We start from the raw sequence: 25579 nt of genomic DNA on the forward strand, positions 1-25579 counted from the left end.
TATTTCAGATAATGCTAAAAACCTACTTTTGCAACTAGTCCTAGGTTTTTTGCCCGATCGGAACCAAACCAGTGCAGAAATATACTCTGGAGTCTGATTATCAATAATTATATAAAAAAAGTTGAAACTTCGACTCAAGGTCACTAAGGGGTGCCAAAACGTTCTAAAAGGGCGGGCCATTTTTACTAAAATGGCTATAACACCCAAACAAAATGAGATATTTTCACCAAACTCGGTACACATGTGTATGAGCTCAATCTGATGTCACAGTAAAAAAAGCTATAAAAGGAAATAAAATGAAAACAGTTCTAACTACGCAACCATTAGTCTGATTGAGTTGAAAATCGGCATGCAGTGTCTTTGTCCAAGGTGCCATGACTATCTATGAGGACATTGGCGTATCTCAATAAACATGGCCGCCATCGGCCAATGAAATTTGAGCACCTATTAGACCAGGTTAACGGAGGCCGATCGGCACAAAACTCGGTGGGCCTGTTCGACTCCTGACCCTAGAGGTCTGTGAGAAATTTGAAAGAAATTGCCAATGGATGGTGCTAACGAGTTTTACGCCTCTATATTCACGTGGTGTTTCACACATACACACAATGGCTGTGTCCCAATTCAAAGGCTGCATCCTTCGAAGGACTCAGACTTCAAAGGCCACGCCTTTGACTGAGCATTGTTAATTGGGACAGTCTAGCCTATGGAGGACTGTTCTTGTCGCCTAACATCTGTGACAGCTGCCGAGTGAATGTAACATTTGTACTGGACTTTTTTGAAAGTTATATTAAACTGTCTGAAAACAAAACAGGGTTCACAACTGACTAAATATTTTCACCATGGTCCATTTCTGTATATAAGAAAGAGTATAAACTATATTTAATTGCATCTTAGTAAGATATAAGTCAACATTTGAACCACTTTAAAAGTCCTTTTTTTTTTTTTTTTTTACATTTGTATCATTAGATATTTGAGTAAGTTGAAACCCAATACTTACGTTTAAAAGTGTAATTCGGCAATTTCTCTCAAAAAAATCCTGTCGTCACTGGCGCGCAATGAATTCTGGGGTAGTCAAGGCCGCGAAGGATCCATCTGTTGTATCCTTCATTTAACGGGAAACAAAGGATGCATTTGGAGGCTGCATTTGAAGGAGACTTCGAATTGGGACAGCCTTTGTCATGCAGCAGTGACGCAATCGGCCTTCGAATGCGACCTTTGAAGGATGCAGCCTCTGAATTGGGACGCAGCTATAATTCATATAATTTATATAAAATCTCCTCATACAACTTTGCCTCAAGAACCACTGCTGTCAATCAAATCGTTCATTTAATATTCACGATTATGTAAAAAAACATACTTTTGTGAACTAGTCCTAGGTTTTTCGCTCAACCTCAATAAAACCAATGCAGTACAATTCTCTGGACTCTCTAGGTAAATAAATTTCACAAAAAAAAAAATTTGAACTTTACCCTTTGGGTAGCTATAACAGTGTCATTTAGAAAATGGCCATGGTCAAGTGTACAAATAAGCCCATAATTCCTAAACAAAAACTCAGAGCTTCACGAAATGAGGTGAGCGCATGCGACATATAATTTTAAACAAGCATGCAGACTTTTATGGAGATCGGACCATAGGTGGTGCTATGAGCTTTAAAAAGCTTTAAAAACCATGTATTTCCTTAGTAAATTGTCTGTATTGGCTATAAATGGTCTATTCCATCTATGATCTAGGTGGTTACATGCTTGCTAAATAAAACATAATACCTTTTTACGCATGTGCTTAAAGACTTTAAACTGCTTGAACCCCGTTAATTGCTGCTCGCATCTATATTTATTATTATTTATTTTTTTCTGCCCTAAAAGTGTCTGGGCGTCAGAGACCTTAAGTCGTAGAGATTTCAAATTTGACAGGATGGTTCCAAATCACCCCCACTACTCAAGTGTACAGATACACATCCTTCAGACACTAGGTGGCACTATTGTGAAGAAAACAAACAAAAATCACATTTTGGGCCATAAATCTTGAACCGTAAGGGCTAGAAACAAAATAATGTTTTCCTCTGATTCCTTGCGTCATGCCGAAGAGTTTTACCCACTGACAGAATTTGCTCCACCCCTTCATTTTCCCGCTATTTTGGATTGTTTGAAAAACAATCGATTGGAACCAAACCAGTGCAGAATGATTCAGCAGAGTCCCAATATGAAAAGTTATCAAAGGAATTTTGAAATTCTGATTTATCGTCAAACTGTATGCCAAAATGTTCTTAGTAGGCATATCCATTTTACTAATGGATTGAGGTATTATCACCAAATTTGGTAAAAGTATGTATGGGCTCATGCTGAGGTCACACAAAAAATATTGCACACCTTTGCCTCTTGGTGGCGCTATAATAATTAAAAAACAAAAAATGGCTCTAACTATGGAACCGTTGGTCCGATCGACTTGAAATTTTGCATGCACTGTCTTTGTCCAAGGTACCATCAAGGTCTATGAGCGCAGTCGCATATCTTTAAAAAAATGGCCGCCAGCAGCCAATAAATCTTCAGCAGCTAATAACATCAAATCTGAATGGCCGGCCATTACGAAACTTGAGATATTCATACACAGTGTCAAAATGAGTCTGTGTACCAAGTTTTGTGAGAATCAGCCACAAGGTGGTGCTATAACAAAAACATTTAAGTTTTTGCTAATTACTTCGCATCCGAGCATATTAAAATCAAAATTTCAGAAGAATCATACTAAATTTCATGGATTTATGATGAATAGGGGGCTAACAGCAAATTTTAAATAATCAGCCATTTATCTGACCAATGAAAGCTGTAATACTATTTTTTTGTCACCAGAGGAAGCCACAGGGTAAGAAATCCTTTTAAGTCTAAGGCTTTCATAAGTGTATGGATGTATATAAATGTATTTGAAGAAACGTGGTACACTGACAATGTCTTCTGACTTTTATAATATTAGTTTGCAAATAAATCTGTGATTTCCAAAATGATTATAGATAATCAAATGTCACCTTAAATTTTACATATCCTAAAAATATTGAAAACATATTTGTCAAGTTGCCAGACATGATTAACTGTCACATTGTTTTAGGGATATGTTTACATATGTCTGGAATTATATTATGTGTTTATTTTTCCATTATCCCCGTTTCTGTCTCGCGTCATTTCTATATGGCTGCGTCCGAAAACTGTAAAATGCTGCCTTAAAACATGCCCAAATGTGCCCCATAAGCATACTATGGCAAGGCTCTTGCCCATGAAAACAATTGTTTCCTACTATGACAAGACGATGAATTTTGTGGGATCATATCTCCCAATCAGAATGTCGTAGAGACATAGGGGTGGGCTCATTTCACTCGTGCTACCAATCAGTCTTTAAGTATCATCTTGGAAATGGCCCTAGCAACCACCCCCATAGATTACCATTCAAAATGGCTCAGAAGGGTATCTTCAGAACAGAATTTTGTAGACACTTGGCGATTGGATCTTTTGAGTCAGGTTAGTAATCAGCCAATAAGAATCTCTCTGGTCACTGGCTAGCCATGCCCTAGCAACAATTTAGAGGAACCTAGCAAGCAAACCCCATTGACTTCCATTCAAAATGGCTGAGAGTGATATCTTTGGATCAGAATGTCCTAGAGAAATTACAGTTGGCTTGTTTTACTTTGGTGAGCAATCAGACTTCAGTTATCATCATAGAAACTATGTAGCCACACCCTAGCAACCATTTAGAGCAACCTAGCAAGCAAACCCCACTGACATCCATTCAAACTGGCTGAGAGTGATATCTTTGGATCAGAATGTCCTAGAGAAATGAGAGTTGGCTTATTTTACTTGGGTGAGCAATTAGACTTCAAGTATCATAATGGAAACTATTTAGCCACGCCCTAGCAAACATTTAGAGCACCCTAGCAACCACACCCCATTGACATCCATTCAAACTGGCTGACAGTGATATCTTTGGATCAGAATGTCCTAGAGAAATGACAGTTTGCTTGTTTTACTTGGGTGAGCAATCAGACTTCATGTATCATCATGAAAACTACTTAGCCACGCCCTAGCAACCAAAGCCCATTGACTTCCATTGAAAATGCTTAGATGGACATCTCGGGATCAGAATGTCGTAGAGACTTCTGGTTTCGTTCATTGGACTCAGGGTAGCAAGGAGCCTTTTGAGTATCACCTTGGTAACTGCAAGCAACCAGATGGGGTTACCCTAGCAACCAAGTAATAAATCACATTTCTCTGCACCAGAACATCGTACAGACTTCCGGCCTTTTCATTTGACTCAGGGTAGCAAGGAGCCTTTTGAGTATCACCTTGGTAACTGCCTAGCAACCAGATGGGGTTACCCTAGCAACCAAGTAACAAATCACATATCTCTGCACCAGAACATCATAGACACTTCCGTTTTTTTCCATTTGACTCAGGGTAGCAAGGAGCCTTTTGAGTATCATCTTAGTAAATGCCTAGCAACCAAATGGGTTACCCTAGCAACCAAGAAACAAATCACATATCTCTGCACCAGAACATCGTAGAGACTTCCAGTTTCGTTCATTTGTCTCATGGTAGCAAGGAGCCTTTTGATTATCACTTTGGTAACTGCCTAGCAACCAGATGGGGTTACCCTAGCAACCAAGTTACAAATCAAATTTTTCCCAATTTTCAACTAATTTAGTTTAGGCAGGATCTATTCTGTCAATTTGTATTATTTGTCATCCACTGGATCATTTCTGTCAATTCTGATTATTTTGGTTATTTCTTCACATGTGCGTTTTGATGATTGCTGCTTACGGCTATATTTAACATGTGTATTTTGTCTTACTGTACTGGCAGAGTTTTTATAGTCAAAACAAGTGAAAAAATCTACCAGTGCTGAAGAAGAAATCCAAAGTATTTAGAATAAATTACTGACCTTGAGTAATCTAATGGAATACGTTACAAATTACATTTTACAGTATTCTGTAATCTGTAGTGGAATACCTTTAAAAAGTAACCCTCCCAACCTTGGTTGTACATGTAATGCTAAACATATAGATAGCTGTAGGAAGCATTGATAGTAATGTGCATTGTTTAGTACAGTTCTAGCTGCGGGTTGAAATGAAGGGGACGTGACTCTTTTGTCCAATCAGAGAAGAGAATGGGTGTGTTCAGTTGACGTGAGGTCAAACCCCTTCGAATCAAACAAACTGCGCACGATTAAACGCATCTGCTACAGTGTATTCTTTACAGTCGTGTGGATAGTTACAGTCTGGCACTACGGTTTCATTTTGGCACATTCAATCTGGGTTGATACATTTGTTTTAAACAGCTGTAAAATTGCACAGACAGCCTGCGACTCAGTTTATTTACTGCACATTTCGCTTATTTACATTAATACCAGTAACCTGCAGCAAAGATGAAGACTAAATTCATCAATGGCGTGTCTTCGTCGTCAATGTCTCTGGGTTTATTGGTAAATGAGAATGTCCTCGAAGTCCAGCCAGATAGTGGGACCGACTGCAAAGACATTGTCCGACCGGATGAGCCCGACCATCAGACGAAGCATAATGCGTATCAGTGGTGTAAAGAATTTCTACACGGGGGCTGGAAATCCATAAATGAGGATGATTTCCAAATCTCTGTCATCAGGTATTCTGCTTTGCTACGTGAGGAGTAGGCGTGTAACTGAGCCAAGAATGTCGCTACTTGTGTCGCAGATGGCACCTAGATTAAAAAATGTTAGGAAGTAGCTGCTGTTTTCTTTTTGCGTGGAAACCATTGTTTACAATGTATAGTAAGTTATGCTTATATTGGTCATGAGATAATAAAGGATTACTCAACATTATTGTAATGTGCCTGAGTTTTCACGACCGTGGCTTTGTCTCAAAACCAAGTGAGCTCCCTACCTAAGCAGCATTTTTGAGCATCATAGGTGCCAAAATGATCCCCACAATGCTGTCTAGGTAGGCAGCTCACTAGGTTTCGAGACAACATTATACAGCATATATTTATTAGACCTCCTACAATAGTAATGAAATATTGGATAAAATAAAACATATTCTTGGAATGAGAGAAATAATGCACTTTTCTTTGTTTCCTTTTTATTTCTAACCTGTATGTTTTGCTTTCAGGGGAGGTCTCAGTAACAAACTGTTCCTCTGTGCTTTGCCAGAGAAGCAACCAAGCCTTGGAGAAGAACCACGGAACGTGCTCCTTCGCCTATATGGAGAAATTCTGCAGGTGTTTTGTTTGTGGTTTACTTTGTGAAACATGAAGGAATTTAGTGCCACATTGCATAGTCAGGTCCAATCAGATACAAAGTACCTGTAGCATGCTTAACTTAGTATTTTCTGCTTTCCTGTGTCCTTAGTTGTTAGATCAGCACCTTCATCCATTAGAAACCTTTAAAAAAAACTTAAAACCTCCAGATTTGATACATAATACATGTTCAGTGATAAACATATAAGTCAGGTATTTGTGTTGATACCTAAGAAGCAATGTCAGGAGAATATCATGTAGTACATACCTCATAACAAATGTTGAACTCTGCCAGTTAGAAACTACCGACCTGATGTGTCTAAGTATTGCATATATGGCGTGTGTGAGAGAGAACATAGGTGTTTACCCTCTAAATGTAAAGAGGCAGTTTTTGTTGAGTGATGTACCTCCATGGCTGTACATGCATGTCTTCTTTGCCGTAGGCTTGCCAAAGGAGCGTGCCTTGAGCACTCTTGTTTCCAGGTGATCCCAGCATACGACTCACGGTACAGTATGCGATCCCTGAAGCCACAGCATTGTCTTCAATCACGTTTATGCGCATCTCAGTCTCTGAGAATTACGCTCACGGCGTGCATTGCTCTGTCTAAAGTATTCTCTGCCTCTTTCTGCTTACTCTCAATGCTTTAAACCTTGAAAAATATTTTGATGCCGGTCTCACTAGCAAAGGAAACGAGTGAAACATAATGGCATTCCACTATTGATTGATAGTTTATTTATTATGTCATCACAGTAGCATTATAGTAATGGCAGCATTACATGTAAATGTGTGCCTTGTGATTATGGTTTATTCGCATAAATAATAGTTTTAGCAAATGAAAGCATATTTTTGACAATGTGTTTTTTAGTTTTCTGTCTTTAAAAATAATCTTAACATATTCTAACTGATATTTAATTTATTATATATATATATATATATAAATATATGTAAAATATATAATATATTAGTTAATGTATTATATGATAGATATGCTTATAGATACTGTATACAGTTGATGCACATGGATCCAGTATTGAGTGATGGAATGTTCCTCTTGGTTTTTGCCTATAGTTTTTTGGTGATTAGTGTTTTGATAAGTTGCTTTTAAGCACTGAATGTTTTGGAAATGTATTCATAGAAAAGGTGGAGATGATGCTTCTGATGTCATAAGTGATGAGGTGTCATAAGGTCCACAGTCCAATCCTATGAAGTCAGGTGTTTATACATGGAAACTTTAGACAAAAGCATTAGTTGAAGCCATATTACAATTTCCAGAGTGTGTGGACTTTGCTTCACAGTGATCCACGTATACAACTCTCATTACAAATGAAATGAAGTTCATTAAGCCATTTAATAAAGTTGATTTACAAACCGTGCACTGATAGGAACTGACGTTGACCTTTATTTAACTAGACACATTTTATTGCTGTCCCTAGCATTCCTGTCTCTCGTGAGATTTACAAAGTGTTCATTACCATGGACACCAAACCCTCTAGACTGAGAAATCTGTTAATTCTAATGGAGGATAGCTTTAAGTACTAAATATTTATGCTTGGTCTCAATGGAACAGGGTTTTGATAAGTGCTGTTATAAAAGAGTTTGATTCCCCCCCCCCCTCACCTGTGGACATAAAAATTAACATTTAGGGTCTGTATCCAGTAGAGTCAAGCCTCTTGTGCAACAGGCCATAAATTCCTACCTATCAGCCCTCTCTAATGCTAGTTAACTCCTATTATTTCTTGATCATAAAGAAAATGCATTTGTTTTTTAAATGTACTTTCTTACTGTGCTGCCAAAGACATGGTCCCATTACTTTATAGTGATTAAAGTTGTCTCTGTTTGTATATTGGAAAGACAGCTCTACCATCTATTGTTGTTGTTTTTATGATGATGACCCTATTGATCTGTGACAAAATCAACACTGTTCTTATGGATAGTCTTTTGCTTTTTCTTTTATTGCTAGATGTCCTGTAATAAAGGGGATTCCAGACAGTCAAACACAGATCACTTTGAAGTAAGTAACAAATTAGCAAAACTTATTTTTTGAATACATGGGTTTTTGTTGGATGTAAGCTGAATGTGTACTACCAGGCAAAAGTTTGGACATACCTATTCATTCTTTATTATTAATATTTTACTTTATAATTTTTACAATTATAGTACTGTCATTAAAGCTATGGAAATCACACTGGAAGTATGTATCTTTTACAGTATTTGAGCTTCTTTAAAGTAGGCCCCCTTTGCCTAGATTACACCTAAGTAGTACCTAAGGTACTTTGTAAACAGAATATTAAAGGAGTACCCATGTATGCAGGGACTAGTTGGCTGATTTTCCTTCACTATCTGCTTCTACCAGATTTATCTGTTAAAATAAATAAATAAATAAATAATTTGGTAAAGAAATTAATATCTAGGTGCAATTTATATTTGTCTTGAAAACTAATTTCAAGCATTTAAGCCTGAGCCTTTCGGCCCGAAGGTTAAAGAAAAATATTAATTCAGTCAAGTGTGTCCAATTTTTTTTGACTGTGTATAAATATTACAGCCTCTAAACTCATTTTGTTTAGACACACATGTCCTCTTTATTCCACATCATCAGACTTGTTATTATAGCGCTTATAAAGCCAGTTAGAGGATTAGGATGTAAATATTGTGCAATGCTCTCTTTATGCTTTTTGTTGCCAAAAATCCTAAAAGCATGATAGTGGAACTGTTGTTATGTTTACCTCCTATTCTAAGAGAACTCCATCTACCTCAAAGGCAGAGGGGCAAGCTATTGGGGTCATCAGATATGTTTTGCTTGGACCTTTCCTGCTTGTGATTTCAAACTTTTATGTCAAATTCATCCATAAGCACCAAGGCTCATTATAGTTGCATTCTTGTATTTTAATGGACTGTGTTCAGGAGACATTTTAAAAAAAATTTTGTCTGATGACCTAGAACTGATAACCCAAAAGACTGAAACCCTTATTCATCCCCTGACACAGTTTAAATTCTCAGAGTTGCACTATTTGCCTGTGAGCCACGTAGGAATGGATCCTATTAGAGGCTTATTCTAGTATTAACCTCACGTCTATGATTCAGCAATAGCGGGCTCCACTGTCAGGTCTTAGCAAACTTTGCTTCATTCTGTTTTGTATATGTAATGATACTGTGTACAACAGTGTCAGAAACAAACAGTATTTGCCCCATATAGTTGGTTTTCAGGTGTATTTTGTACCCTTGTCAGGGTACAATATTTCTACATACAACACACATAGACACAAACATTCAACACACTTACTCTGTTCCAAAAACTAGTGAGCTGTCTATGTCTATCAGAGTTTTAAAGTATCATAAGTGCACTCCCAACATAAAGGTGGTTCGAAAAGGTAAAAAGAAAAATACTTTCTACTTGTCATTGTATGCATGCTTCACAGAGCAGGCTATTCAATGTATTGCATAAATAATATAATGTATGCAGTCATTATTATATGCAGTCTCATTTCATTCAGTGGTGAAAAGTAATGATAAAAAACTGTTAAATTATCCACTAGTCCACTATGTTTTGGAACAGAGTAATAGTGGACAGTCCATTTATGAAAACAATGCTGTCAGTAAATTAAAACAATAATCATTTGAATAACATAAAATTCACTACTGGGACATTTTTGTCACTTTCTGTGGCAGTTCTACCCCAAGTCCAAGTTAATTTATGACCCTGGTGTACATCTACCCAGAGGCATTGCCTTTTAACAACCTCTTTTAGATGAACTGCACACAGAGTAACACAAAAGGCTATCCGCAGAGCTCAGATGGACTTCCTGGACATTGCTAACACCTGCATGTAGATGCTTCAGTAATCCAGTGATTATGCCTGTGTATGAATAAGCATGAAGCGCTGGAAAAAACCCAGCAGCTGCTGCACAGCGATCAAATGGCCACTGCTTAGTCAGAGGAAGGGGGTGGGGTTTGCAGACAAGGAGGGAGGGAGAGAGAGCAAAGAGGCAGGCATTGCTCAAAAACCCAAATGCACTGCCTGGCCCCCAAAAAAGTTGCCATTTGGATGTAAATAAGCAGATACTTAAGTACTATGATTGGAGCATTATTGCAGTGATTAGCATGTTTCAGCTGGCAACAATTATTTTAACCCTAACTGATGCAGTGTGTAGCTTCTCATTTAAAAAAAAAAAAATTTTATAACAATTTTTATTGATTCCATTCACAAATAAAATAAACATAACAGCAAATACAGAATCAAATTATATAAGTTAACCCCCAATACATCAATGTCCAATATATCACACATAAAACTCTGAACCCTCAACCAAAATTCTTGGATCTTAGCACACCACCAAAAAACATGGGTTGTGTCCCCATCTTCTGACTGGCATCGCCAGCAGGTGGGTGTGTCTTTAAGACCAACCCTATATAATCTAAAGAGGGTCCAATAGAATCGATGTAAAATCTTAAACTGCATAAGGTGCACCCTTACATCTCTAGATGTAGACTTGACGTTTTTTAGAATCCTAGCCCACACTCCCTCCTCCCATAATCTCTTAAGACAAGTTGAAGCTCCATCCCCCAGACTCTGAATTAACAGGGAGTAATACACTGATGTCTCATGACCTTTTCCAAAAGCAGTAATCACCACTCCCAGAGTTTCTGCCGCTTTAGGGGGGTGTATGCTACTCCCAAATATAGTACAGAGCAGGTGTCGCAGCTGTAATGTCTAAAGAACTGAGATCTGGGAATCCCAAGATGTTGAACCATATTTTCAAAGGATCTCAACACTCCACTCTCATATAGGTCACCGAGCGTATTAACCTCCCTCACAATCCACTCTGACCAGCAGAAAGGGGACTTGTTAATACATAATTTTGGGTTTAGCCATATGCTCGAGGCAACATTTAAATAAATGTCCGAATTAAACACTCTGGACACTTTTGTCCATACTGAGTGCAAATGCGAGATAACTTCTCCGGTTAGTTTGATAGAAAGGCTTTGCAATGGTGAAACAGGGGCAAGAACTTCCTGTTCAATACAAAACCAGGGAGGGGCTCTCTCAGGTGGAAGTGACGAATGAGCCAAATGTCTGAGACCGAACGCATAATAATAAAACAAAATCTTGGGTAGGCCTAGCCCACCTTTGTCAATCCGCCTATGTAACTTATTTAAATGTAATCTGGGATGCTTACCATTCCAAATGAAGGATTTTGCAATGCTATCAAATTTCTTGAAATAAGAGAGAGTAACATCTATAGGGAGAGATTGTAGCAGGTAAGTTTGTTTTGGAATACAATTAATTTTAATTACAATAACCTTCCCAGTCATAGATAAATGTAATGAAGCCCATCTACCCACATCGCTCAAAAACCTTTTTATTAAAGGGCCAAAATTAACTCTAACTAAATCACACAAATTTGCTGGGAATAAAATACCCAAATACTTAATGCCCTGTTTGGGGCAGTACGCTGTCAGAGCCAAAGCTTCAGATTTAGATCAATTCACTCTTTATCCTGAGAACTTAGAAAAGGAATTAATAATTCTGTGGAGGCAAGGTATAGATCTAGTAGGATCGGAGACAAATAATAAAATATCATCTGCGTAAAGCAAAAGCTTATGCGCAAACCACCCCCACCTCCCCTGAAAAATCATCCTCCCTTATTATCGTGGCTGCTAATAGTTCCAGGGCAAGACAGAACAATAAGTGGGAAAGAGGGCAACCCTGCCGGGTGCCCCTATCCAGAGTAAAATAGTCTAAAATTAATCCATTCGTTTGAACCGCCGCTACTGGGTGTCTATAAAGTAACTTAAGCTACCCAAATAAAGTATTCCCGAACCTATACATTTCCAAAATCTTAAAAAGATAGTCCCATTCTTCCATATCAAATGCCTTTTCGGTGTCAAGCGAGATGGCAGCGACCGGAGTCTTATCATTCGCCACTGACCACATGATATTAATGAAACGCCTAATGTTATCAGAAGAGTTACGGCCCCAAATAAACCCCACCTGATCTATATGTATAAGAGATAACTTTACTTTTAATTGGATGGTAGCTCTTACACTCGCTTGGATCTTTGTCCTTTTTAAGAGTCAGACTGATCCGGGCTTGTATCATGGTTTGTGGAATCTTTACATTCTTTAATGATTCCGTATATACTTCTAGCAAAAGTGGAGTCAGTTCTGTTGCGTAAGATCTAAAAAACTCAGCGGGAATGCCATCTGGCCCCGGAGACTTGCCTTTGGCAAGGCCTTAATTACCTCACCAAGCTCCTCCAAGTTTATCTCAGAATCAAGAGAATTTCTTTGTGCAGTCATCAGTTTAGGAAGTTCTAATGGTTCCGTAAAGTTTCTAATATCCTCTTCAGTAGACGAAGACATGGAACTATAGAGATGGAATTATTTAAAAGCGTTATTAATATCAATGGCTGAGGTAAATATTTCACCACCAGCAGATTTTACTGAGGGAATGGTAGAAAAAGACTCTCTCTGTTTTATATATCTGGCCAGAAGCTTCCCCGCTTTGTCTCCCGACTCAAAGTATGACTGTCTTAAAAGCTCCACCTTCCGTGACAAAATAGAATTATATCTGTATTTCAGTTGGGTCAATTCCCTGAGGCCATAAGATGACATTCGGCACTTCAGCTCTGCCTCGGCACTTTTAATATTGCCTTCCAATTCCACGAGTTCTTGTGTGTTGGATTTTTTTGGTGAATGAGGCATACCGTATGATCCGACCCCTAAGAACCACCTTAAGTGCCTCCCAAGCCACGCCCACAGAGGATACCGCAGACCAGTTGGTGTCCATATAGACATTGATTTCACTTTTAGCATTTGTTGGAATTCAGGATTTTGCAAAAGGGATACATTAAAACGGCAACTACATGATTTATTTTTCTCCGTATGTGGCAACACCTCTAAATACACCAGGGTGTGATCTGAGACTAAAATGTTTCCAATTGAGCAATTAACAACAGATGCAATGAGGGACTTAGATCTAAAAAAAAAAAAAAATCTGTTCTAGAGTAAATGGACTGATTAAAAAAATGTTTAGTCCCTACCAGATGGGTTCAGAAGTCTCCAAAAATATGTAAAACCAAGATTTTTACACATCCTGTGAAGCATCAGTGTTGCTCTAGGGGGCTTGCACACTTTTGCTTCACTATGATCAAGGACTATGATCAAGGACTTCACTATGATCATGAGTCCATCAAAAGATTAAAGTCTCCTCCCAATATTATATCATGCGGGGTGCCAGCGGCTTGCAACATCCCTTCAAGATCAATAAAAAAGCCCTGATCAACAACATTCAGTGCATAAATATTAGCCAAAAGAAGACTCTGCCCCTGAATTTCTAATTTATCTTTACTACTGTTTGAGACATTTGAATTGTAGACGTTTACTTATCAGTGTAATGACTCCTCTGCTCTTACTGGAACCAGCACTATATAAAAAAAATGCCACCCCATATCTTTCCAAATTTTTCTGCTTCCTGCGGAGAAAGGTGCGTTTCTTGAAGAAACACTATATAATATTTCTTATGCTTAAGAAGAGAAATAACCTTCCTTCTTTTTATGGGGTGCACCGACCCTTTCACATTCCACATGGAGAGAGAGAATCCACTCAAATTAACATTTTACATTTTGACATATAAGAAAAAATTGATTGTGTGTCAAAAACAAGATTATAAAAACCACATTCCAACATTGGTGCGACCATTAAAACCCGAACTTCCCCCAGAACCAAACAAAAAAGAAGAACAGAAAAAAAAAATCGTGCGCATTAATCCAGCGCACGACAGCGCCAACTGGCATCCATCCCTCCAAACTCAAACAGTCAATGTAAGCCTACGAGAGCCCCCGTGACAACTTTGCCATCGGATTGCTCAAGTCCGGTGTTTCTATACACATTTTGTGAGACAGAATTATACAGCAAAAGATAATCAATAAAACAAACTCCAGCCAATAGGAGGAACAAACACAAAGAGCGTGTAGATTCATCCACAAAACTGTCCCAAATGTGTGCCACTCTACAAAATAAGCTCCAGCCGCTAGAGGGACCAGCACAAAAAAACGCTCAGTTTCATCAAACAGTCAAGTGAATGTTCAGTGAGCCGGTCCACTAGGCTGCAATGTGAGTACCACAAGATAACTTACTCACACCATTGACTTTATGAAGGACATTGCTTGCTGTGGGCATGTGAATGTTTTACGGCCCTCCTTAGCATCTATTCTCAATTTGGCTGGGAATATCAGTGCAAAAGCGATCTTCCATTGATGTAAAAGTTTCTTGCATTCCTTGAATCGATCGCATTTCTCTCTTGTCGAATTCGCAAAGTCTGGGAAAAAGAAAATGCTGTGTTTTTCCAAGAAAGCCTTCCTTTACTCCTCGCGTTGCTTAACACAAGATCTTTATCGGATGATCTCAGAAATTTGGCCAGAATTGATCGGGGCCTGTCTCCCTCAGTAGATCGACAAGCAGGAACCCTGTGAGCTTGCTCGATTTCCAGCTTATGGCCTGCTATGTCGAGCAGAGTCGGAAGGAGCCCATCTAGGAATTTCACCATATCCTGTCCTTCTTTGCCCTCAGGAATTCCGATGAAACGGATGTTATTCCGCCGGCTACGGTTCTCCACGTCCTCCAACTTCTACCAGACATGCTCCAAATCCACCTTGGTCGCTAGCGGATTAGCAGATAATTCCCTCTCCGATTACTCCAAATAATCGATCCGTTTCTCGAAATCCCCCACTCTTGTAACCACATCAGAGAACTTCGCTTCCATGGCAGTGATCGATCGACGTATCACAGCAAGATCCTCCAAGTCAGCAACGACCTTCGTCAGCATTGCCGACATGTTCAACATCTCTCGCTGCATTTCCTGCATCACTCTGACCAAATCGACTCCCTGGCTCACGGCCTGCTTAGGGGCAGCAGCTTGAGCACATAAGTGTCTTTTAATGTCTCCAGAGCCCCAGGATTTTGAATTCTTTGACATATTGTCCTCCTAGAACAGTTATGAAATAGAGTGTATCGAATCTCACCAGTTTATGTCTTTAAAAGTGTTAAAACTAGCAAAGTGCGCAGAGCTCACTGTTCACACGTTCGATCCTCGCATGGCATCCTGGCTGCCACCGCTTCTCATTTCTTAAACAACCATGTCGGAAGACGTATCCTGTGGTCATGGAAAAGATGATGCTGTGTTTCAGAAGGGGCAAAATATTGGCCTGCATCAAGCAAAAAGAACTAAGGAGATTGCTGAAATCACTGGAATTGGGTTAAATACTGTCCAATGCATTATTAAAATCTGGATGGATAATGGTGAACCATCAGCTTTGCAGAAGAAATGTGGTCAGAAAAAAATCTTGAATGATCATGATCGGAGATCACTAAAACGCTTGAAGTCACATCATAAAAAATCGACAGTAGAACTCACGGCTATGTTTAATAGTGAAAGTAAGAGCATTTCCACATGCACAATGCGACAAGAATTTACAGGATTGGGACTAAACATCTGTGTGGCCACAAGAAAGCCACTTGTTAGTGAGGCTAATTGGAAAAAACAACTTCCATTGGCTAGGGAGCATAAAGGTTGGACTGTGGTGCAATGGAAAAAGGTCATGTGGTCTGATGAGTACAGATTTACCCTATTCCAAAGTGATGGGCACGTAAGGTAAGAAGGGAATTGCATGAAGCAATGCAACCATCATGCATAGTGCCCACTGTACAAGCCTCTGGAGGCAATGTTTTTTTTTTTTTGTGGATTTTTTTCCCCTTTTTCTCCCAGTTTGGAATGCCCAATTCCCAATGCGCTCTAAGTCCTCGTGGTCGCATAATGATTCGCCTCAGTCCGGGTGGCGGAGGACGAATCCCAGTTGCATCCCATGTGGCAATAAAATGAATTCAGCTGACTACCTGAATGTACTGAATGACCAGGATATCCCATCAATGGATTTTTTCTTCCCTGACGGCACAGGCATTTTCCAAGACGACAATGCCAAGATTTATCGGGCTCAAATTGTGAAAGAGTGGTTCAGGGAGCATGAGGAATCATTTTCACTCATGAATTGGCCACCACAGAATCCTGACCTTAACCCCATTGAAAGTCTTTGGGATGTGCTGGAGAAGACTTTACGGAGTGGTTCGACTTTCCCGTCATCAATACAAGATCTTAGACAAAAATGTATGGAATTCTGGATGGAAATAAATATAGTGACGTTGCATAAGGTTGTCGAAACAATGCCACGACGAATGCGTGCCATAATCAAAGCTGAAGGCGGTCCAACAAAATATTATAGTATGCAACTTTTTTTTTGACCAGGCAGTGTATATAATTTCTGTAGTGTCACAGAACACATTTAAATAATGAGGTTGTAGAATATGTAATGCTATTCTAAATGTGCAGCCTTTATTGCAACATGTTTGTGTTCATTCATAAGATGATCATACATCAACTAATTTACTTTGGGACCAGATGGTTAAAATATTTGTGCAACCTATGCAATGAAATTTATTCCTTTTTAATGAGTCATTTAGAGGGTTTGTTCATCCAGAAATCTAAATTGTGTTGTCATTTACGCACTCTCATGTTGTTCCAAACCTATATGACTTTCTTTCACAGTGGAACACAAAATATGAATTCTTCACAGGGGGATTATTTGACATTTAAAGCAAGTGAATATTGACTGGTCTGTCAAGCACAAAAAAAAAAAAAAAAAAAAAAAAAATGATTTTAGCAATACTAAGGTGAGTATATAATCGCAGCATTTTCAGTTTTAGGTGAACTATCCCTTTAAGCATCCACAAGTATCCAAATACCTTTTGGCAATCAACAAAATTTAATTACATTTTAATTAATGAATGCATAAATTCCTACTACTAAGCCAAGGAAGGTGTTTGTTTTGAGGAAGTTTAATATCCTTCCAGGTTTTTCCATCAGAATTGCACTTCAGTGGGAAGCTCGTAGTGTCGTTGTAATTCTGAGAGGACTGGATGTTTTTTAAACTAGATCAAATGCTTTTCCCTCAAGGTTTGTTGCGCAGTTGCATGCCATTCTTGTGCCATTCTTGTGCCATATATAACACTGGGACAAAAAAAGCAAAGTGCTTTTATCTTAGTGTTAAAATAAAAGACAAATACTTTATTTAGTTGAGTTACTGTTTGCACAGAAATTATTTATAAATACTGTATTTTTACATAATTGTTTGGTATTAGTTGATTGGAAACAAAATGTTAGATGCTTAAATAAGCACTGTAATATAGCTGAATATTACTTTATGTTCCAGTTTCTATCTTTTAACAGGTCAAACCGAATTTCAATGACATTTATAATGTGCTGTCCCAGCGAGCTGTATAGAAACTATGCCAGGATGAAGATCATTGCATTGGAAGAGATCTTCATCTGTGATGTAATATTGTGTGGTCAAAGCAAGAGCCTTTATTATTTGTTTTTATTAGTTACATGTACATTTTTGGTTTTGATTATTTGTCTTCTAGCATACACACTGGGCATATTCAAAGTGACTTACAATACACTTATTACAGGAACATTTATGCAGTCTGGACTGTAAGGACTATGATCTTTATAACATGTTATAGCTATTATGCCTGTTTGTCATCAAAAATGTTCAAGAACATTTCTTTTAATGTCATCTCTGTGGTCAGAGTGAATTTTAAAAGGATTCCCACTCTTATGAATCACTCGTGTTTGCAATTTCAAATATTTACCCTAACAGGATGTTTTTGATGAAGCCTTCAGGCATTAGTTCAAAGTACACCACAAAGTGACTGGCACCAGGTAAATATGTAATCTCTCTGTGCTCTATTCTCATTTGCGCTATAATAGAAATGAAAGAATAAAAACAGAACAATAGAACTTTTAAAACTGTGGCAAGAGATCATTGAGCAAATACTTCTTACAGAGAGGAACAGGGCTCTCTGTTCTGCGTATTTACACTTGGCACAGGCATGCCCAAAAACAGGCTTAATGTCATTCCAAATTAAGCAGCCACAATTAATGACTGGGATGTTTGGCAAGTCCAGCCTCTCTCAGCACAATTGCCTCTCTTGTTTTTTTATTTTTTTTGCATTTACAGTAACTCATTTTGCTCCAGCGCTGGCATTGAGTTAGCTGGTGCCCATCAGCACTGTTAAAAAATGGCTGGCTTGTAGACTGAATTGATTTTTTGTTTAGACTTCATTGTATCTAGTCTCCCTTTTAAGCATAACCGTTTTAAAATGAATTTCTTTAATTTCTGCTGAACTCCTCTCATAGGGAGTATGGCAATTGAAGATCTAATCGCTCTGATTGGTTTTTAAAGGCTAAAACCAAAGCTCTAAGTTTGGATTACTTTGAGAGTTCTGATTTACTTTGAGTTACAGGGTGAATGAGTTAATTGTTAGATGTAAAATACCCCTAGTTATAACAGACACAGTTTTAGTCTCCAGTATATTGGATACTGATATGATTTTGTCCCAACCAGGCTACTTAACTAGATTAACCAGCAAGCCCCTTGGTTGACTATTTTTTTTTTTTTGGTGCTGAACAACATGGCTACGCTTGTCCAACAGCTAGATAAAGCTCCAAACCAGCACACGCCATCATAAATCAGCTTAGACCAGTCAATTCATGCTGGTTTAGGCTGGTCTTTTCAGAAGGGCTTAACAAGTCATTTGGCCAATCACAGCAGGTTTTCACAACAGCTGCTTTGGTTTGGTGACAGTGGTGGTGGATAGATCTTGGAGATTGATTCTAATGGATGAGTTTCAAAACTATCATTATGAGAGGGTGTGTATTTAGTCATGTTTTATATGTGTTTACAGGGAGCTGATGCCATGGTATTGGAGAGTGTGATGTTTGCCATCCTGGCCGAGCGGGAGCTTGGACCAAAGCTATATGGCATCTTTCCGCAGGGGAGACTTGAACAATTTGTCCCAGTGAGTCCTAATGTGTACACATCATCTGTTTTGACACCCATGCATATGAATCTTTCTTGCAAATTGCAAAACAAATCACATGCAAGAGTGCAGTCCCATGACAGAGGAAACTTCTAGGCAAATGTGTCGCTTGTTCCACTTTTAAAGGTTGCAGATGTTCCAGGCTTTTAAATACACATAGAATCTGAAGGCTTAACACACTGTGTTATATATTTTTTGGTTGCACATTTTATTCTTGTTGTCTTTTAATTAGCTTAACACAAAATGAGACTGCAATATGTCTGTTTGCAGAGCCGAAAACTGTCCACCGACGAGCTGAGTGTCCCCGGCATATGTGCTGAGATTGCCGAAAAGACTGCCAAATTTCATGCAATGAGAATGCCTTTCAACAAGGAGCCAAAGTGGCTGTTTGGCACCATGGAAAAGTGCGTAATCATAAAACATCTGTTCCATCAAACTAAAAAAAGTTGGACAGTTTGGTTTACAAGTCTTACAAATGTTCATATGGCTGGTGGGTGGTGAACTCCATCATTAGTTTCAGTGTTCGCAGCATCGAGCTTCATTCTGGTTAAATCTCAACAGCCATGTATGAACTATATTAGATTGCATGATGAAACTCACAAGGCAAAATATAAAGAATATGAATACTAATTCCCTGGGGGTAAAATGTAAAAATTGATGAAACCAAGAAAAAGATGATCTTCTGAACCTCATGCTGTCTGGAAAACCCCATAATTTTCAGTATTTCCATTGGGACCTAACAATAGATTAACAGCATTTATCATCAGATATATGTTAAAATTAATAAGAATTTTTTACTTGTAACTGTCTGGACTAGTTCTGAAGTATTTTTGTGTATGGCTTTACCTTTGGCCAGTGCTCTGATGTCGAGTTTTGTCGGTGCTCTTCCATAGGTACATGGATCAAGTGCTTCAGCTCACCTTCACCAGGGAGTCCCATTTGCGAAATTTTTCACATCTTTTGAGCTATAACTTGCCTCAAGAGATGGACAATCTTAAGTAAGATATTATCTGTATTAAAATCCAGATATTATGTAGTACAACACCCTCACACGGAAAGAATAAGGCAAAAATCTTTTTATCTTGCATGTCAGTGTTTTCTGGCACATTTTTTACCTGCTTTATATGAATCACTAGACACTTTAAAATTCAAGATAATGAGAGTGATTGATATCAAGATAAGTAAAAATTAAAATGTCTTAGGTGGCTGGTAACTATTGCTATCATCTTTTGTATGGTTACTTAAGTGGCTGTTTGTGTACACAGGTGTCTACTTGAATCTACACCCTCCCCCGTTGTTTTCTGCCACAATGACTTGCAAGAAGGTTAGAAACCTACAGGACTGCCTGTATTCTTTACTGTTTCTAGAAATGGTCCCTTAAATTTTAAATCAAATAGTTTAAGATTAATATCATGCTCTCCATGTTCTGTTTTAAAAAGGAAACATCTTGCTCCTCAGTGGTCGTAAGAATACAGACAGACAGAGACTCATGTTGATTGACTTTGAGTACAGCAGCTACAATTACAGGTATGTAATGTCCATAGTCATATACTTAGATATTCATTCCACACATTTAAGTCCCTATAACAGATTACTGTCTCTTTGGCTGCATAACTCTTAAATGGATAGTCACCCAAAGATAAAAATTATGTCATAATTTACTCACCCTCATGTTGCACCAAACCCATATGACTTTCTTTATTTTGTGGAACACAAAAGGTGTTGTTAGGCAAAATGACAGCCAAAGTCACGTTTCACTTTTATTGTGTGGAATAAAGATGCAATGAAAGTCAATGGTGACAGACGATTGATGGAAATTCTGAAGTTCTTCGATCTTTTCCCAAAGTATTTTGGCACCAAATTAAAATGCTCACATTTTCTCTTTGATACTCTAGACCACTGAGTGTTTTTCTGATAAGTTTGGAATGCATTGGGTACCCCATTTCTTGGAAGGGGCCTTCCATTGTTTCTAGTGTATTTACATTCTTGCACGTGCTCAGACACAGGCCTCATTGAGGATCCTATTCTCAAGCGCCAAACTGTTACAGTGTAACTTCTGGGAACCGTAAAAGAATAGTTTTCTTAGAAGAGGGTCTTGCCCAGTTTTTCCTCTATCGAGTTGTGAGCCTGCAGTCTAAACTGAATGTGATAAGAAGAGTGTATGCCGAGAAAAAACGGCAAAAATAACATGTCTTTCTATTGCTTTATATTTGCTGGCTGCATTGAAAAACAAACTATACATGACTAGTATAAGCTGTGACTAGTTTAGACTTATTATGAGCCAGTTGTTTTAATGCAACATTCCAAACAACACACCAACTCTAGAGATCTTGGTTTGAATCAGTGTGACGAATCATTATACAGTATATATATATATATATATATACACACACACACACACAGACACACACACACACACATAGACAGCAAAGCCAGGAGTGAGCAGTAGGAAATTAAGCCTGGCCTTCACAGCCACAAAGATGTGCGCTTTGTTTGATTTTCAGAGCAATGCTATTTGCTGGTGGAAAAAAAAAAGTTAAATGAGTTAAAGCATAGTGATACACTTTATCTTAATTCATAAGATGCAGAGGCATCTTGTCAAACAGCATTTATGACAATGTCAGTCAATGCTACAACTTTTATTATAATTTGGGCAGTGCTTATGTTTAAGGAGCCTTTTGGACATATACACCATTGCTGCAGTAGTAGTAGGAAAGATATCTTGATCTCTCCCCCTAAATCTGACTCTTGTCTCAGATAATCCCAGCACTAACCGAATCCCTAATCAATGAAAACATTTTTGGGATTGGTGGGATCTCATTTTCTTACTCAGTGTTTTTTCTTGTTTTCCAGTAAAATATCGAAACATCCTATAAACAAGACACATTTACTTAAGAAGCTAAATTAAACATTAAATCTGTAAGTTTTACTTTCACAGAAATCCAATAAAATTTAGTGAGGTTTATGCTTCAGACAAGGAAAAAATATTTGCCTTATCTCATAAGTAAATGTGTCTTGTTTTAAGAATGTTTAGATATTTCTACTAGAAAACAAGCCAAAATAGCAAGAAAAAGATTTTTTACTAATATCGCAATATTTTCAGGAATGTGGGTGGCAACCAAAAATCAATCATACAATCATGCAAAATTGCAAATATGCACATGACAGATGTTGATGGAGTATCTTTTCTTTTTCCACAGAGGATTTGACATTGGAAATTTTTTCTGTGAGTGGATTTATGACTACACCTTTGACAGGTTTCCATTTTTCAAGACCAACACCAAAAATTACCCCACCAAAGCGCAGCAGGTTTGTTAAATTAAACTTTTAGGTACTTTTTGTACTTTTGTTCTTCACTCAAATCTACTGCAATGTCAATCACATTCCCTTTTATTTATTTTTTCCTCAGATGCATTTCTTTCAAAGTTATCTGTTGGAATCTGACACTGGATTTGAAACCTTGAGTGAGGAGGACCAGCTGAAACTAAAAGAGGACATGCTAGTTGAAGTTAACAGGTGATAATACATAACTCAGTCAGTCAGGCAAACCTCATTGCAGCAGTGTTGAGTTTTTTTTATTAATGCTAAAATAATATAACACAAAGATTAATGTTATACATTGACACTAAATAATATTTTTTCCTAGGTTTACACAGCTAAATAAGGCAGAAACACATCACCACAGTCTGTGAAAAGAATCCATTGTAATTTTACAGATGATTACGCAACATATGTACAAAATGTTCTTTTGCGTATATACTTTCTTAAGCTTGTTGATTTTGAAATGAGGCCCATAGAACAAAAGAAAAAACATTATTGTGTTATCCCTTTGAGACTTACTGTACTACTATAGATAGAGTAAAATAGGGCTTTGGACTTTATCCAACAGTGATTCATATTTCCAGGAGCTGGAGCAGAGACTCTGTTAGTTCACCAAACTTTGTTTCCATCTGTACTCAAAGTGAACTCAATGCTCTCTCATTTAGGTTTGCATTGGCCTCCCATTTCTTCTGGGGATTGTGGTCCATGATCCAGGCCAAAATATCAACTATTGAGTTTGGGTACATGGTGAGTTATTGCAGCGTAGCTGTAATGTCTTTGTGTTCCCGTGTGTTGAGCTAATGCTTTTGAACAAGGCAGAATAATTCATTTTTACACTGTGCACCTCTTGGGTAAGCCAAGCATTTTATCAATGGGGATCAGCTGTGGAAAGATATGGTCACTGCAATATTTGCGCTGGTTTACAACCCTTTCATCTGTACACAAATAGTTGTGAGGTCAGGGTAACATTACTGTAAAAATATTGAGTTTGTTTGAGGTAAACGTTGTATAATTTGTGCTTCATTTTAGTTTAATTTGATGATCCAGACTTACTGACCTGTTCTTATTCCACACAGGAGTATGCCATGGCCAGGTTTGATGCTTACTTTGAGCTGAAGGGGAAGCTCAGGCTTTAAAGGAAAGGTGCATGAATTCCCAATGGACAGAGTGGAGAGAGAACAATCGCTCATGTTGACAGGAAAAGAGTGGAGTAAAGTTTGAATGTGCTTAAAAGAGGATGCTCTGCCTCTGCAATGATTATACCATGCTGCATGGACCAATGCATTGAGTGTCCCACGTTCTGCTTCTCAGTGTTTACAAAGTTAACCTTCATACATTTAACACACCTGCCTGAGCTTCTGGACAATTTGAGAAAAACTACATTACATAAAGCGAATATTAAGGTCATAAAACTTGGAAATTAGTATAGGTGGAGCAGTTAGACAATATTTCATGCAGCTATACTGATTCATAAAGTCACAGGATGGTGTGGTGATATGTTTGTCATACTAATCTGTACCTTGTGGTGTTTCTTATCACCTGGTCATCTACCTGTTATCTGTACAACTGGTGAAAAAAGACATACTGTGAAAGAGTAAGGTTCAACTGCACCTGTTTCCAGAAAATGGTACAACAGACCAAACGATGTTGACACTGCGGTTCTAATGATTTTCAGTATTGTTGAAGTTTTCTGTTTCCATTTCAATGGGACATTTTCTTATTTATTTTTTTGTTCTTTATACTGGATGATTTACCTCTATGCCAAGTTCTGCTTTAAAGCTGAGAAGTGGATCATGTCTTTTAATTTCTATTTCCATTAGTTCAGTAGATCCATGTGATGTGAAATGAAATACCTGTGGGACCATGCCATCTGAGAACTCCTTAAGGGAGAGATGGTATGAAATATCCAATCTCAAACAGTGGATAATTGTATGGCTTTGACCATAGTGCTCTCTTTCACCTCCTATTTGAGGTGCTTCATGTACATTTTTTCCATTTGAAAAGAGAAATGACTGTCCAGTAATGTGAAATTACTCCCATTGTATCTGTTTTGATACAATAACTCCTATTATACAGTATATAATAGTGATATATTTTACACAATCTAAAGCTTAATATCAGTCTATTCCTAAAATAAAATATTTTTTGTCTTATGACACTTAGTTTAATTTGTTTAGCTTTAAACACAGAATCTAATGTTTAGGAATGTTTATTCTTTTCTTGTTTTATAAAATGTTTTACAACTGAACAATATTGTTTTTTTTTTTTTTTTGTTTTTTTTAACTCTGTACAACCTAAATAGCAGTAAAGGTATTTTTACGGTTTATTGTTTTGTTTTTTTTCGTTAACCTGTTTTCATATGTTTGAAATGTAGGTATTTTGTGATGTCAAAGGCACTTTCTAAAGCAGCTCTGTGAAAATGTTTAGTATTTGCAAGTGTAAGTTTTCTATTATATTTCTGCAATGGAAGATGTGTTTTTCTTAATAAGAAAGTGTTCTCTCTACTTACTGAAATAATGTTTGATGGTTCTCTTTGCCAGTTTTACTGTACTACACTTGTGATTGAATTAATTCTGTTTTCACATATCACACACATACTGTATCTTAATGTAAAATCTGAATATTTTGAATATTTATTTACCTAACTGGTCTCTAAAAATTTGTATCGATTTTTGGAACATAATTGGACAAAAAGGAAAAATTGGAAGCTGTTTGAATGTTTTAAGAAAAATAAAATTTAATATGATTCCTTTGTGTATTAAAATTCAGTTACTCTAGACCAGCCTACTAGCCTTAGTCATCCATCTCTGCATTAGCATTAAGTAAATATACAATGACCAGATGTTTTCTACCAAAAGATGTAGAAAGTGAGACCATTGTGCAGAATGGAATATCAATTTAATGTACTAATTCATGCTTTGCACATTTATTATGAATAAACGTTTGCTAAATTATTTAATTGTCTGAATCTCTTGTTTTACCCCAGCCCTGGTGTCACCAAAAGATTTACTTAACTGTGGTGGTGGTGGTGGAGGGGGAATTGAGTCCACAGAAAGTAAAAATATTTTGGTTAGATTT

General features: G+C 37.7%; 1 protein-coding gene across 2 annotated transcripts; it reads left to right on the forward strand.

Annotated features, from left to right (window-relative positions):
- The first annotated feature begins 5193 nt into the window (after positions 1 to 5193).
- LOC127417011 (choline kinase alpha-like) lies at positions 5194 to 25455 on the forward strand. Of its 2 annotated transcripts, XM_051656683.1 has the most exons (12): positions 5194 to 5636; positions 6119 to 6227; positions 8207 to 8257; positions 19046 to 19159; positions 19451 to 19584; positions 20074 to 20178; positions 20446 to 20504; positions 20620 to 20707; positions 22381 to 22489; positions 22590 to 22696; positions 23167 to 23248; positions 23578 to 25455. In XM_051656683.1, exons 1-12 carry the CDS (start codon positions 5404 to 5406, stop codon positions 23635 to 23637), a joined length of 1251 nt encoding a protein of 416 aa, XP_051512643.1. In that variant the 5' UTR covers positions 5194 to 5403; the 3' UTR covers positions 23638 to 25455. The 2 variants fall into 2 exon arrangements, with proteins under 2 accessions (XP_051512643.1, XP_051512644.1); XM_051656684.1 differs by lacking the exon at positions 23167 to 23248.
- Positions 25456 to 25579: the final 124 nt, after the last annotated feature.

Source organism: Myxocyprinus asiaticus, chromosome 26, assembly GCF_019703515.2.
Source record: "Myxocyprinus asiaticus isolate MX2 ecotype Aquarium Trade chromosome 26, UBuf_Myxa_2, whole genome shotgun sequence".
Lineage (NCBI taxonomy): Eukaryota > Metazoa > Chordata > Actinopteri > Cypriniformes > Catostomidae > Myxocyprinus > Myxocyprinus asiaticus.